Source organism: Cetorhinus maximus, chromosome 19 (assembly GCF_964194155.1).
Source record: "Cetorhinus maximus chromosome 19, sCetMax3.hap1.1, whole genome shotgun sequence".
NCBI classification, from domain to species: domain Eukaryota; kingdom Metazoa; phylum Chordata; class Chondrichthyes; order Lamniformes; family Cetorhinidae; genus Cetorhinus; species Cetorhinus maximus.
This window is the reverse complement of record NC_135897.1, coordinates 50,117,260-50,129,810: the sequence shown is the minus strand read 5'-3', so window position 1 is coordinate 50,129,810 and position 12,551 is coordinate 50,117,260. Positions and strand designations below refer to the sequence as shown.

The 12,551-nt window shown below is 37.6% G+C and overlaps 1 protein-coding gene across 1 annotated transcript in view; it reads right to left on the bottom strand.

The window, feature by feature from the left end:
- Positions 1–253: 253 nt before the first annotated feature.
- The window catches only part of nlgn1 (neuroligin 1), a 708,221-nt gene continuing 695,923 nt past the window's right edge, over positions 254–12,551 (bottom strand). Inside the window, exons 7-8 of the mRNA XM_078563826.1 lie at positions 8,682–9,471; positions 254–3,175 (exon numbers count right to left, since the gene is read on the bottom strand). Coding sequence (XP_078419952.1) covers positions 2,350–3,175; positions 8,682–9,471 — 1,616 coding nt within the window. The 3' untranslated portion in view covers positions 254–2,349. The remainder of the gene's footprint in view (positions 3,176–8,681; positions 9,472–12,551) is intronic.

Here is a 12,551-nt window from a genome sequence, read left to right as displayed (position 1 = left end):
ACAAAATATTTTTTGAATGTTATTTCCCAGGGTAATTAGAGTTTCCATGATCCCAGTTATCAAGTAGTTTTTGTATTCCACCTTTTTGATGTTAAACACAATAAAAGCATATGCCATAAAATTACAGCAGTTCCAAGGTAACCAATTTACAGAAACACACCATATTTTTATATATATATATTATATATATAATATATATCAACTAAACAATATTACAGAAGACAGAAATTTCTGTCTCCTAATTTTAAATGAATTTCAGATTACCAAAGCATGTTGTTATCAAAAAGAAACTTCTGCAAAAAGTGTCCAAGGTCACCTTTTTTCTTGACAATGGATGATAACACTTAAACAATTGCTTTTCATATCACAACCTATTATATGAGAGTTAATTAACTGTGTTAAGAATCTAGAGAAACCATAAAACTGAAAATTCCTTTTAATTTTTAACATTGAATCAAGTAATTAGCAAGTCTTATCCCTTCCCTTTACAAATTGCCTCATAAATCCCAAAGGTGTTTGGTGGAGTTCCTTCCAATTACTTGTTTTTTCAGACTATTCATGATAAAATTTTGTCAGAAAAACAATTCTAAATCAGTTCTGATTCTTGCAGTTATGAGAAAATTCTCTAAATGAACAGCAAATATGTATTAAATTATTGATTTTAATTGGTCTCTGACGTTTATATGATTTATAATGAATCACACAGCACCTATTACATACTGATTGTAAGTGTGGAGCAGATGTTTAGAAGTACTTAAATGATTGTGAGACAAAGTTACCAGCAATTAATATTTGAAAAGGGGCAAAAGATGAATTTTGCTGTAACATGCTTTCAGTTAAATTAAAGAGTTTTTAGGCATGCACAACCAATCAAACAAATGTTGTAAGCCATTCATACCACAAAAAATAAAAATAATTTGGCAAAAGTACTTCTGGCAACATTAATAACCTCTTAAAAAGTGGCAGTGGTGTTACATCCAATCAATGCTACATGGTAACATTATACTGAGCAAGTTGTAAACTTTCAATTCACAAAACTAATAGAAACAAGAATGATTAACAATAATAACTTTCTGCCATTTTTTCCATATATCATATGTCAATATTAGTACAGCATGATTGACCTCATCTTCATAGTTCTGAAGTATTAGAAAGGCAAATATCCTTCTCACTGCATACATAGTCTTATAAAATCCTATCAAATTGTCCATTAATAAAACTTATTCTGAATCAGCATTTACAGGAACTTCCACTTATATTGGCATAGGGTCTGGTTCCTCATCAGCCTCTGCACAAACTTATAGGGCAAGCATATTCCTGTCATCCACTTCAAGAATATCTATAGATAGATTACAGAAAACAAGACTTCCCTTACTGCATGATCTGTTTGATTAAATTGGCACTAAATAAAGCTAGAAAAGGAAAGGAATTTGATGAAAGAAAATTACAACACTGAAAGTTCCCTTTTCTAGAATTTATGATTGTGAGTGTTCACTCTAACAATTATTCTAGCACACATTTATACAAAACTACTTTCTTTGATCTTTTTCATTGAAACTACTAAGAACTTATTGTATTGGATTTGCATCAAACTCTTCCTCAGTTTGTGCCATTTGATGAAGGAAGTATTTCTTTTAATAAGAATTTGAATGGGATTGCAAAGTATATTCTTATCACAGCTTATTGAGCAGCACAGTCGCCAAGCAGATAAATAATCATGCGTATCGTGCTAAAAATGTCCTGTTCCCATGTTTGCCAAAATTGTGTTGATAGCACTTTGCAAAAAGCTGTTCATGGCAGTAACTGGTTTATTCTTCTGTCTTACGGAAAGAGAGCAGTCATATCCTTGTGCATGAATACTCCACCCAGAACTTAATATCATGTACTTCATGTACATTTCATATGTAAATTTGTACAATGGCACTGTTCCAAAAATAAAATAAACAGAATTTGTGTCATCTTATGAATCTGCTCCTTGTGCATTTGTGTAGTCTTCAAAGTTTGTTTGTTAATCCTTCTTCGTTTATGTCACACATGCCTAATGGTACAACATTGCTTTTGGCACCAAAGCAGAACATCTTGTTCCAAATCTTCAGAGAAAAATACTTTTCCATTTCCAACAGAATTGTGAAAGATTGCCATCTATGACAATTTTTTAAAAAATTGATCTGATGGATCCAAACTTACTTGTCTCTCAGGAATATACCCAACAGTGTTGGATACAATTACCAACAGATTGTTTTCTCTTGTTTAGTAATGGTCATGCACCATGAACACCAATTTAAATATGATCTTCACTAGCACTCTCACACCTCTTTGATTTCTTGTTTTCTTAAAATCTTTGCCTGGCTATACCCTGGTTGTTGAATGTGAATGGGGATGAGGATGTGGAAGGGTGTTGTTTTGTCCTCCAGTAAATGTGTTGAATGTGTGGAGAGGCTGCATTCCAGGTATGGTATTTGGAATCATTGTAATGGTGTTGGGGGTCATTAAAGGTATGTCATCTGGAGATCGCCTCAGTGTTAACGCATAATCCGGAGGACGGGCTGTCCGCAGAACAACCTCATGTGGATGGATAGAATCACATTCATGATCAAGATCGGTGTGCTTCATCTGTAGGGACATAATCTCTTCTTCCTGTGCATGAGTCAGGTCATTGGTGGTATTACGTTGAGGGCTGCATCTTCTATGCACATCATGTCTCCTCTTATCCTTCTTATAATACAATGCTGCAAAGGCAAGGATGTTCAAAAACAATAAGGAGGCTCCAACAGCAATAGTAACACTTAACTCTGTTGAGTAGTCTCTTTGATCAACCAAAAAAGGACCTGCTGAATGCTTCTGGTCATCCTGTTTGACAGTAGGAAAGACAGATGTCACAGGACGTTTGGTGGTAACAGACCACTTCTTTGATGGTCTATGTGTAATTTCAGAAGGGACTTTTGTTGTTGTAGAAGTATACTGAGAAATGTCATTCAGACTATGTAAGTGAGGAACCAACTCCAACCATAAGTTGACTTTATTAGCTCTATAATGCTCTTTAACACGTGGTTTCAATCCAATGTGAAGATAGAGCTGATCTTTCTGAGAATATCTTGACCAGGCAACCTCTTCGAAACGGTTCGGCTTGGTGTGGATGAATTTTGTATCCTGAGGAACAGGTTGATTTGGGTCACTGTAGGGAATAAATTTGAATTTTTTGGATTATGAAGAAATCACATTAATTTTTTAAAAAATTATCTTTTTATTCCCCCAGGCATTCCATTGTATGGTTTATGTAATAAACATTTCTGTATGGACTTGACAATAAATACTGCTGCATAGGCTTTAAAGCAATTATTGCTTGTGCCATCTATAGTAAAACTAATATGAATTTAACTGTGCAATGCAAACCCTCATTACCTTAAGGTGAATTTTAAGTATGACACAAATGTCGTCCTTTCTGGAAATTATTTGGCTTTTTTTCAATCCATATATCTCAACTTGGTTGAATACTTAAAGCTAGAATTCCCCTTTTTATATTTTTAGAAGGGATCAGACGGGGGCAAATGCAAGGCAGTCTTTGATTGGGTTGGGGGTTCATGCATGTAAAGCACGGTAAGTAAGATTGGTGAGCTGCAGGTACAACTTACCACATAAGAGTATGATATGGTAGCAAATACAGAGACCTGGCTCAAAGAGGGAAGGATTGAGAACTATCCTGGCTGCAACGTGTTCAGGAAAGTTGAAAAAGGAATAAAAGGATAGGTGTGGGGGAGGGGTCAGTGGCAGGTGTTGATCAAAGATGTTATTACAGCACTGGGGAAGGATGATCTAGTTGATGGGCCAAGGACAGGGTCTATTTGGTTAGAATTAAGAAACAATAGAGGAGCTATAACATGATGGGCTGAATTTTATGCCGATCGGGCGGGCGTGCACCTGACCCGGGCGGGCGTGAAATCACGTGAGATGACATCAGGCGAGTGTCCCAACGTCAACCCACGCTCGTGCAACTTTTGGTTGGTGGGCGCATGCAGAAGTCAGAAACATGCCCGCCAACAATTAAGAGGACAATTAAGCCCATTAACAGCGCAATTGTCTGTCATTTTATGTAGCCCGTCGAACTTTACGGTTGGCGGATGGGCGAATCAGCCAGGCGGTCTTTACGTTTTTCATCAAACCTCATCCAGGGGCAGGATGAGCTTTCCGTTATTAACTAAAATGAAAATAGAAATCTGTGGACAGCATTTTTATAATCTATGTGTTCAGGTTCATGATTGTGATTATCATGAAGATATTAATATAATGTTATTGGAAATTATTTTAAATTGAACTTGTAGTAGGGTCTGTGAGTGTGTGTGTCTTAATTGGAATAAAGCCAGCTAGTCTGGGTGCTTTGATGTATAGCAGTTTGAGATGTTAAATAGTAAGGAGGTTAAGGTAAAAAGTATATTTGCGTTTTGTTGAATAAACCATTCAAAGGCTGGGGGTGAAATCTTGCACCTAGCTAGGAAACACCAAGCAATATGTTTATATTACTAATAAAATTGGTACTATGAAAGGGGTTTTATTGTTAGAAGAGGAGGAGTTCAAAGGGCCTGGTTATACAATGAGAATTTGCATTCAAAGGGAAGGCTAGGTGTAAACAGAAAAGAGTTTGGTGTGTGGGTCAGAGGCATGCCACCTGTAAGCCTACAAATGTGCGAAGGAACCAAATTGAAAGGAAACTCATTTTGAATTCATAAGATAAAATGTGCTTTGCCTGGAGTCTGTTTAAGTCTTTGGGTTATTGTTGCCTTGGGGATGATCACTTGGGAGTGATTAATTTGGGGATTTGTTTAATTTGTAGACATGTGTATGTGTTTAAACTTGTTGTCAAGTTGATAAATGTTTTAATTTAATTTATATAAAAAACCTCTGGAAGCTTGATAGTTTCATTTCTGAATTCAGAGCTGCATTTCAAACATACCAATTGAAAATATAGGTTATGACAGTTGTTTAAAGTTTTCCTCTGGGATTTTAAATAGCTCAGCCTTTACCAATTGCAGTGTCACAACATGATGCTTGGACATTTTTTTCCCCTGATTTTAAGAACTTTATTTCTTGGTTTTCGGGTCTTCAGCTTCCTGAGGCAGCTCTCTGCCTTCAGGGAGCTTTCTGTCAGTGCTTAGCCGTGCCCGAGTTGACATCATCACCCACCCTCCTCTTACCCCCACCCCGGCAGCACTGAGGTATTCAGCGCGAACTTTATGCTGGTTGGCCGTTAATTAGCCAACCAGTGTGAAATCGCAGTTGGGGATGGTTGCGGTTGGTGGTTCATTTCCGGCCACTCCTTGGCCCACCGATCATGCTCACCTGCCGAGCTGAAAATTCAGGCCTATGTACACTGTAGGCCACCAATGGTGCAAAGGAGATAGAGGAGAAAATTTGCACCCAACTTATAGAAAGATGCAAGAAATACAGATTAGTGATGATGGGAACTGCAATTATCCTACATAGACTGGAATAGTAATAGTGCAAAGAGCAAAGGTGGGGGGGGGGGGGGGGAGTTCCTGAAATATGTGTTTCAAGCCCAATGAGGAAGGAAGCAGTGCTGGAACATGTTCTGGGGGAAGAAAGTGGTGCAAGTGGAGCATGTTTCAGTGAGAGACCATTTTGGGAACAGTGATCATAAAATCACTGGGTTTAGAATATTATGAAAAAGGACAAGGCACAATCAAGCATAAAAATATATAACTGGTAGAGGGTTAACTGTAATTTATTAACAAATGATCTAGTACAGGTGGATGGGAATCAAAAATTGGTAGGCAAAGTAGTAACTGAACAATGGTGCGGTGGGGGGCTTCTAAAGAGGACATGGCTTGTGTACAGGCTACAGGAGCATGGAAGGGCATCCACAACTTGAGTTCAATGGGTAACCAAAGTTTAAAATGCGATAGATAAAGGAAGTTTATCACAACTGCAAAGCTCATAATACATTAGAGAGCCGAACGAATACAGAAAGTACAAAGATCTAAAAAGGTGAATAAGAAGGTAAGAGAATATGAGATTAGATTACAAGCTAAAATTAAAGAGAAACAAATAGTCTTTCACAGTCAAATAAGTAGGAAACGGGTAGTCGAAGGAAGGGTAAGGTTGATTAGAGATCTTGTGGAGGCAGAGGACATGAGGTACTAAATAAATCTTTGTATCTATCTTTACTAGAGAACAGGATGCTGCCAATGTGGCAGTAAGGGAGAAGACAGTAACGATATTTGATAAAATAAAAATAAAAAGAATGTACTTAAAAAGGTTGACAGCCCTCAAAGTAGAAGTCACCTGGTCCAGATGTGATGCATCCCAGGTGACTCAGGCAGTAAGCATGGAAATTGGTGAGGCTCTTGCCACAATCTCAGGTGGTGCCGGAGAACTGGAGGATTGCAAATGTTACACCCCTGTTCAAAAAAGTGAAAACAGATATACCCTACAACCACAGGCCAAAGCCTGACGCCAGCGCTGGGGAAACATTTTGAGACAATAATCCAGGACACAATTAATTGGTATTTGGAAAAGGTGGGCTAACAAATGAAAGTCAGTACTGATATGTTAAATAGAAATCTTTGATGAAACAATAGAAAGGATTGATGAGGATAAAGTGGTACATGTGGCTTTTCAAGAGGCATTTAGGGGAGGTGGTGGCACAGTGGTATTGTCACTGGACTAGTAATCCAGGGTAATGCTCTGGGGACCTGGGTTCAAATCCCACTACGGCAGCTGGTAGTATTTGAATCCAATGTATTTTTAAAAATCTGGAATTAAAAGTCTGATGATGACCACGAAACCATTGCCAATTGTCGTAAAAACCCATCTGGTTCACTAATGTCCTTTAGGGAAGGAAATCTGCCATCCTTACCTGGTCTGGCCTGCATGTGACTCCAAGCCCAAGTGGTTGACTCTTAAATGCCCTATAAACAAGGGCAATTAGAGATGGGCAATAAATGCTGGCCTAGCCACATCCCATAAACGAATTTTTTAAATTGACAATTAAAGCCCATGGAATTAAAAGGACAGCGGCAGCTGAATGCAAAATTGGCGACGGATAGGAAGCAGAATAGCGGTGAACTGTTATTTTTCAGACTGGAAGGAAGCATACAATGATGTTCCCCATGGTTGGTTTTAGGACAACTGCTCTTTTTGATGTAAATTAATGGACTTGACTATATAGGACACAATTCCAAAAGTTTGCAGATGATATGAAGCTTGGAAATGTACTAAACAACAAGGACGATAAACAACAAAGACTTCAGGGGGTCTTAGATAGACTAATAAAATGGGTAAACACGTGGCAGATGAAATTTAACGCAGAGAAATGTGAAGTGATACATTCCAATAGGAAGAATGAATAGAGGCAATATAAACTGAATTGCATAATCTTAAAGGGGTTGTAGGAATATTGGAATTTGGGCGTGTAGACAAATCTTTGAAGGTGGCATGACTATTTGTTAATAAAAACATGTGGGATGCTTGGTGTTATTAATAGAAGCAATACAAAAGCAAGGAAATTAGAGTAAACCTTTAGAAATCACAGGTTAGACCTTAGCTGAAACACTGCTCAATTCTGGCACCGCATTTTAGGAAAGATATAAAGGCCTTGGAGAGGGTGCAGAGAGATTTACGAGAATGATATCAGAGATGAGGAACTTCAGTTATGTGGAAAGACTAGAGGAGTTGGGACTGCTCTGCTTGGAGCAGAGAAGGTTAAAAGGAGATTTCATAGAAGCTTTCTAAAATCATGAATAATTTTGACAGAGTAAATAAGAGAAAATATTTCCAGTTGCAAAAGGGTAAGGAACCAGAGGACACAGATTTAAGGTGATTGGCAAAAGAACCAGAGGCAACACAAGGAAACACTTTTTTTTTACACAGAGTTGTTGTGATCAGGAATGCAGTACCGAAACAGTGGTGGAAGCAGGTTCAATAGTAACATTTGAAGGAGAATTAGATATATACTTGAAGGGAAAAAATACAGGGCTACTGAAGAAGAACAGAGGAGTGGAACTATTTTGATAGTTTGACCAAAGAACTGGCTCAGGTACGATAGGTCGAATGGCCTCCTTCTGCAATGCATCTTTCTATGATTTGGAACAAATAATAATCACAAGAATTAACTAATAGGTCTGTTAAAAATTCCCAATTCAACTTCATTCTATTTTAAATTTACATAGAATATTTTCTTATTTAATTTATTTATGTTCTGCATACACTACAATCTGCCAATCACAATTTCAGTACTTTGTTCATCTCGATCAAAACTTATACAGTTACTGTTCATCATATTACATTATAGATTTCTTCTGGAATTGCCGAGGGTGTATTCAACAGCTGTGGTGGGAACTTCAGTTTGAGAGAAAATAAACAAGACTTTACTGAAAAGTTTTTTAAAATATTTATGTGAAGTATTTAAGAAGTACTTGCAGGGAATACAGCTTTAACTTACTATTAGCAGGTTACTTTTAGTGAAGTGGGTCATTTCAGTAAAAACAGGCAAATCAGATCAGAAATATTTAACTTAATCTAAATGAAATCAAATTATGACTGCATTGATCTCTAAAAAATTGACAATTAGGCAAGAGACTGTAAACTGACACTAGACTAGATTTGTGAATGAACAATTTTTTTGTTGCTGATTTCAATTACCATTACCGCTCCTACCATTTACTTACCCTGTTTTTGCAAAGTTAGTCCAGTATGTCATCACAACTGCACTTAGCATGACATCATTTTTGGAAAAGTTACAAGGGAATAATTCAGTAGCACCAATCATTGGGACCCCAAACACATAAGGGATTTCATCTCCATGTGAAGCATCAGCCCAAGCTGGCATCATGTCACTCTGGCAGTGATGATAAAAGGCATAGAAGAAAGTAGGTGAACCAAAGCCTGAGTGAAGGTCAGCTGTAGCTACTGCTGGTGCCACCCACTGATGGTCAGTAAACAAAGCCAACAACGTTTTCCTCCTTGTTTCTGGATTATGTCGATCTGCCCAATCTGTGTACATGAATTTGATGGTCTCCCTTAGGACATCCTTGCCTTCAGGATAACCATACAAGTTATCCACAAAATTAGACACAGCAAAGTCGAAATCGCTGGCTGAAACTCCATCCTCATTGTCCACGATGCTTTCGACAAATTTATATCCCTCACCTTGATTTACTCCCAGCATGATGTCATAGTTAAGGAATTCACCCTGTTCCATTAGAATTTGAGGATCATCAGGTATAACATCTCCATCAATGACAGGTCCAAACGCAATATGGTATCTTGCAGGCTGGATGTCTTGTTCAACAAGTTCCTTGTACTGTTTAGTACGTAAGCATTCTATCAAGTCAATGGTATCTACCACGTTGCAGCCAACTTTAGCGGCCAACTGCCTTGCGAACTTTGCTGGCTGATAGCTGACTGCCCAGCTGGACAAAGCGGTACCACTTTGTGCTATTGCTCTCTGAAAAAGTCCTGTGGACAGATATCATAAAGGGTACTAAGACAGTCATCAAAGCTCATTATAACATGTAATTGTTAGAAATTAACGAGAACTAGTGGTGGCACTTGGTCATCAAAGTGGTTCAAAATTAATATTACGCATAAGTAATTCTCAGTAAAACTCTTAAAAGAGGGTCGGAATTCAACACCGTCCAAATTAACTGGAAATAGTCCTAGAAAGTACCTAAAACTCAGGTCCATCAAGAAAAAAAAGACTTTCCTTTAGATTATCTATATACTTTGCAATGCTCTACTCTTCATTTTTCATCCACTTTTTGGATTATTTAATGCATTCATTTTATAATTGATGAATACTATCAACTCTGTAGCTGACATTAGAATTGGCAAATGCACCAAAGTTCCAATAGCAATGCTGTTCAGACCAGGAACTGGTTAGCAGAACTCCTAGATTCTACACTATTTAAATATATGTACTAATTCAACTTAAAAGAATCAAATTCAACATCATTACTTATGATTTGTTAAACATTTTGTTTCACCAGAGAACACAGCTTCCAATTATAACTTATAATTTATTTAGAGATCTATCAAGTTTCTGTCCTAAAAGTTTGGTTAAAGTACCTGCACAAAAAAACATTAACATGTCTTTTCTCTTTATGGGTGCTGATGTATTTTCAGCATTTTCAGTTTCTATTTCAGGTTTTATGCTGGATTCTTATATATCAGTTTATTAAGAAACTGATAAGGCCAATCACTTACTATGTTAAATATCAAGCCCATAACCTAATGAATTGTGGCAAGCAGTTATGGGGAATGTTCTGTATGGTTTCTAGAGTATGGAACTATTTTGTTTAGTACCTGTTATAATATTTGTACACAACCTTACGAGTGATAAAATACTGAAAAGTGCAAATGTGACTCAATGGGGAGAATCTTCCCCCCTGTCAGGGGGCGTTGTGCGGGGTGGGGGGGAATGGGCACGAACCCGATCAGCGCCCCCGATCAGGTCTGCACCGCCATTTTATGTGGGCGGGCCAATTAAGGCCCGCCCAGCGTGACACACACCCAGAAATGCTGTGTGCTCCCTGTGCGGCCAGGTGTTTGGGGGGGGGGGATTCCCTGAGTCGGGGCCTGCGATCTTTCATGCATGCATACGAAAATCTTCCTGAGGCACCTCTGTGCCTCAGGGAGATCAGTTCAAGTTCAGAAAAATTTAATAAAGGAGAAAAAACATTTTAAGGATATGTCCCCTCATGTGAAACTGTCACATAAGCTGGGACATGTCCATTAATTTTTGCAAAAAGTTTTATTTAGTTAATAAACTCTTCATGAGACCTTATCCCGCCCGTGGATGAGGTTTCATGAAAAATGTGAAGGCCGCCTGGGCTCCTCACCTGCCTGCCAACCTTAAGGTTGGACGGGCAGCATTCTTAACAACTTTAATTACTTTCTTAATGGCCTTAATAGGCCTTTGACAGTTCGGCGGCCATGCAGCCGACTCTGGGGCGCGCCCGCCAAACTGGCAATCTAAATGACGCGCGGTGACATCGGGACGCATGCCCGATGTCACCCCGCATCATTTTACACATCAGCGAGAGGGCCCCACCCTTGCACACCGACCTGAAAATTCTGCCGAATATATTTGTTCATTAAACAGGTCTAACAACTAGCAAAAAAACTAGATTGAAAAAATTAATAAGTTATATAAAAAAACATTTATGATAAATCTATTATAAAATATAAAATATTTCATTATACTTTGGAGCAATCAATGGTAAAAAGAAATAATATTTTATGTTAGTCTGTGTGTTGGTTACAGCTGTATCTTAAAACTCTGGACTAAGTCTTAAAGTTGGGTTTGTTGGTGCACATTCTACAAGAGAACATCTTCACACATTCTTCTCCCTTAAAGTTTACAATTTGGCTTTAAAAAAAGTCTCCATAAGATGACAACTGGATAACCCAATTCTACAGGAAAGCCTAAACATCAACCAGATGGATTTCCATGAAACTCACTCAAAACGTATTTCAAGTGTAACGACATATTTGCGGATTGAGTAAAAATATTTGGAAAACCCCTAGTACTTGAAAGACTATTACATTTCTTTCCACAGAGGTCATGTTAGAAAATGCAGAAAACCAAGAGAAACATTTTGAGTCCTGGGAGCCACCACCAAGTTTAAACACATGAAAGAGAACATTTCAGAATTTTCCTGCTTTTTTATGTTTGACTTTCAATCTCAAAATAAATTATTTACATTTGCTAGCTTAATTGCTATATTTTTGAATTCAAGTTCAAACAGTAGCTTCTTTTCAGAAAAATATTAACCACTAAACAACGACCTACACTTTAGGGAAAAAAAGTGACAATAAAGCAACTTCAAATCTTTAATCAAATTATTGCACCATGTGAGAATGGTTCTATGCGCTAGCATGATAGATGATAATTGAAGGAAGATGAAGTATTCAAAACTTAGAGTACACAAATTGGCTAGTGTATCAATGAACTCTCTTTAAAATGCTCCAAGTTGGAGCTTAATTCATTAATCAGCTTCAAATAAATCATCAATACTTAAAAAAGTGATCATGTCAAATCTAGTCATTTTTGCAGCACTGTGCAGTCATAGAATATATTTAAGATCTTTGAAACAGACAGCAAAGATCCTGAGACAAAATAATCTATGAACTTAATATTTCAAGGTTTCTCTTAAGTATGTTTAGATAAGTCCCAAGTTTTTTGTAAGCCCTAGTATAACAGGCTTATGTCTCTCCTCTTTTCAGATAGTGCCTTCCATAAATCAGAAAATGGGAAGAAAATATTGATGTAATTTTGCCAGATAGTCATTGGTGAAAGGCACAAATTTTCAGTTGCAGTACTCTTTCAGGAGATGTTCTCCCGATTCAGTTTGTTTTGCAAAAAGAGAAAAAAAATAAAGAAATCACACAACAGTAATGACAGTGGACAAACAGAACATAACTGATAGGCAGGCAATGGTCATGCAAAAGGGTGGATGATGTATGGCTGGTGCAAGATGCAGAAAATAAATTTGATGGCCTAATGGACGACAAAGTTTGCCTTCTACCTAAAATCT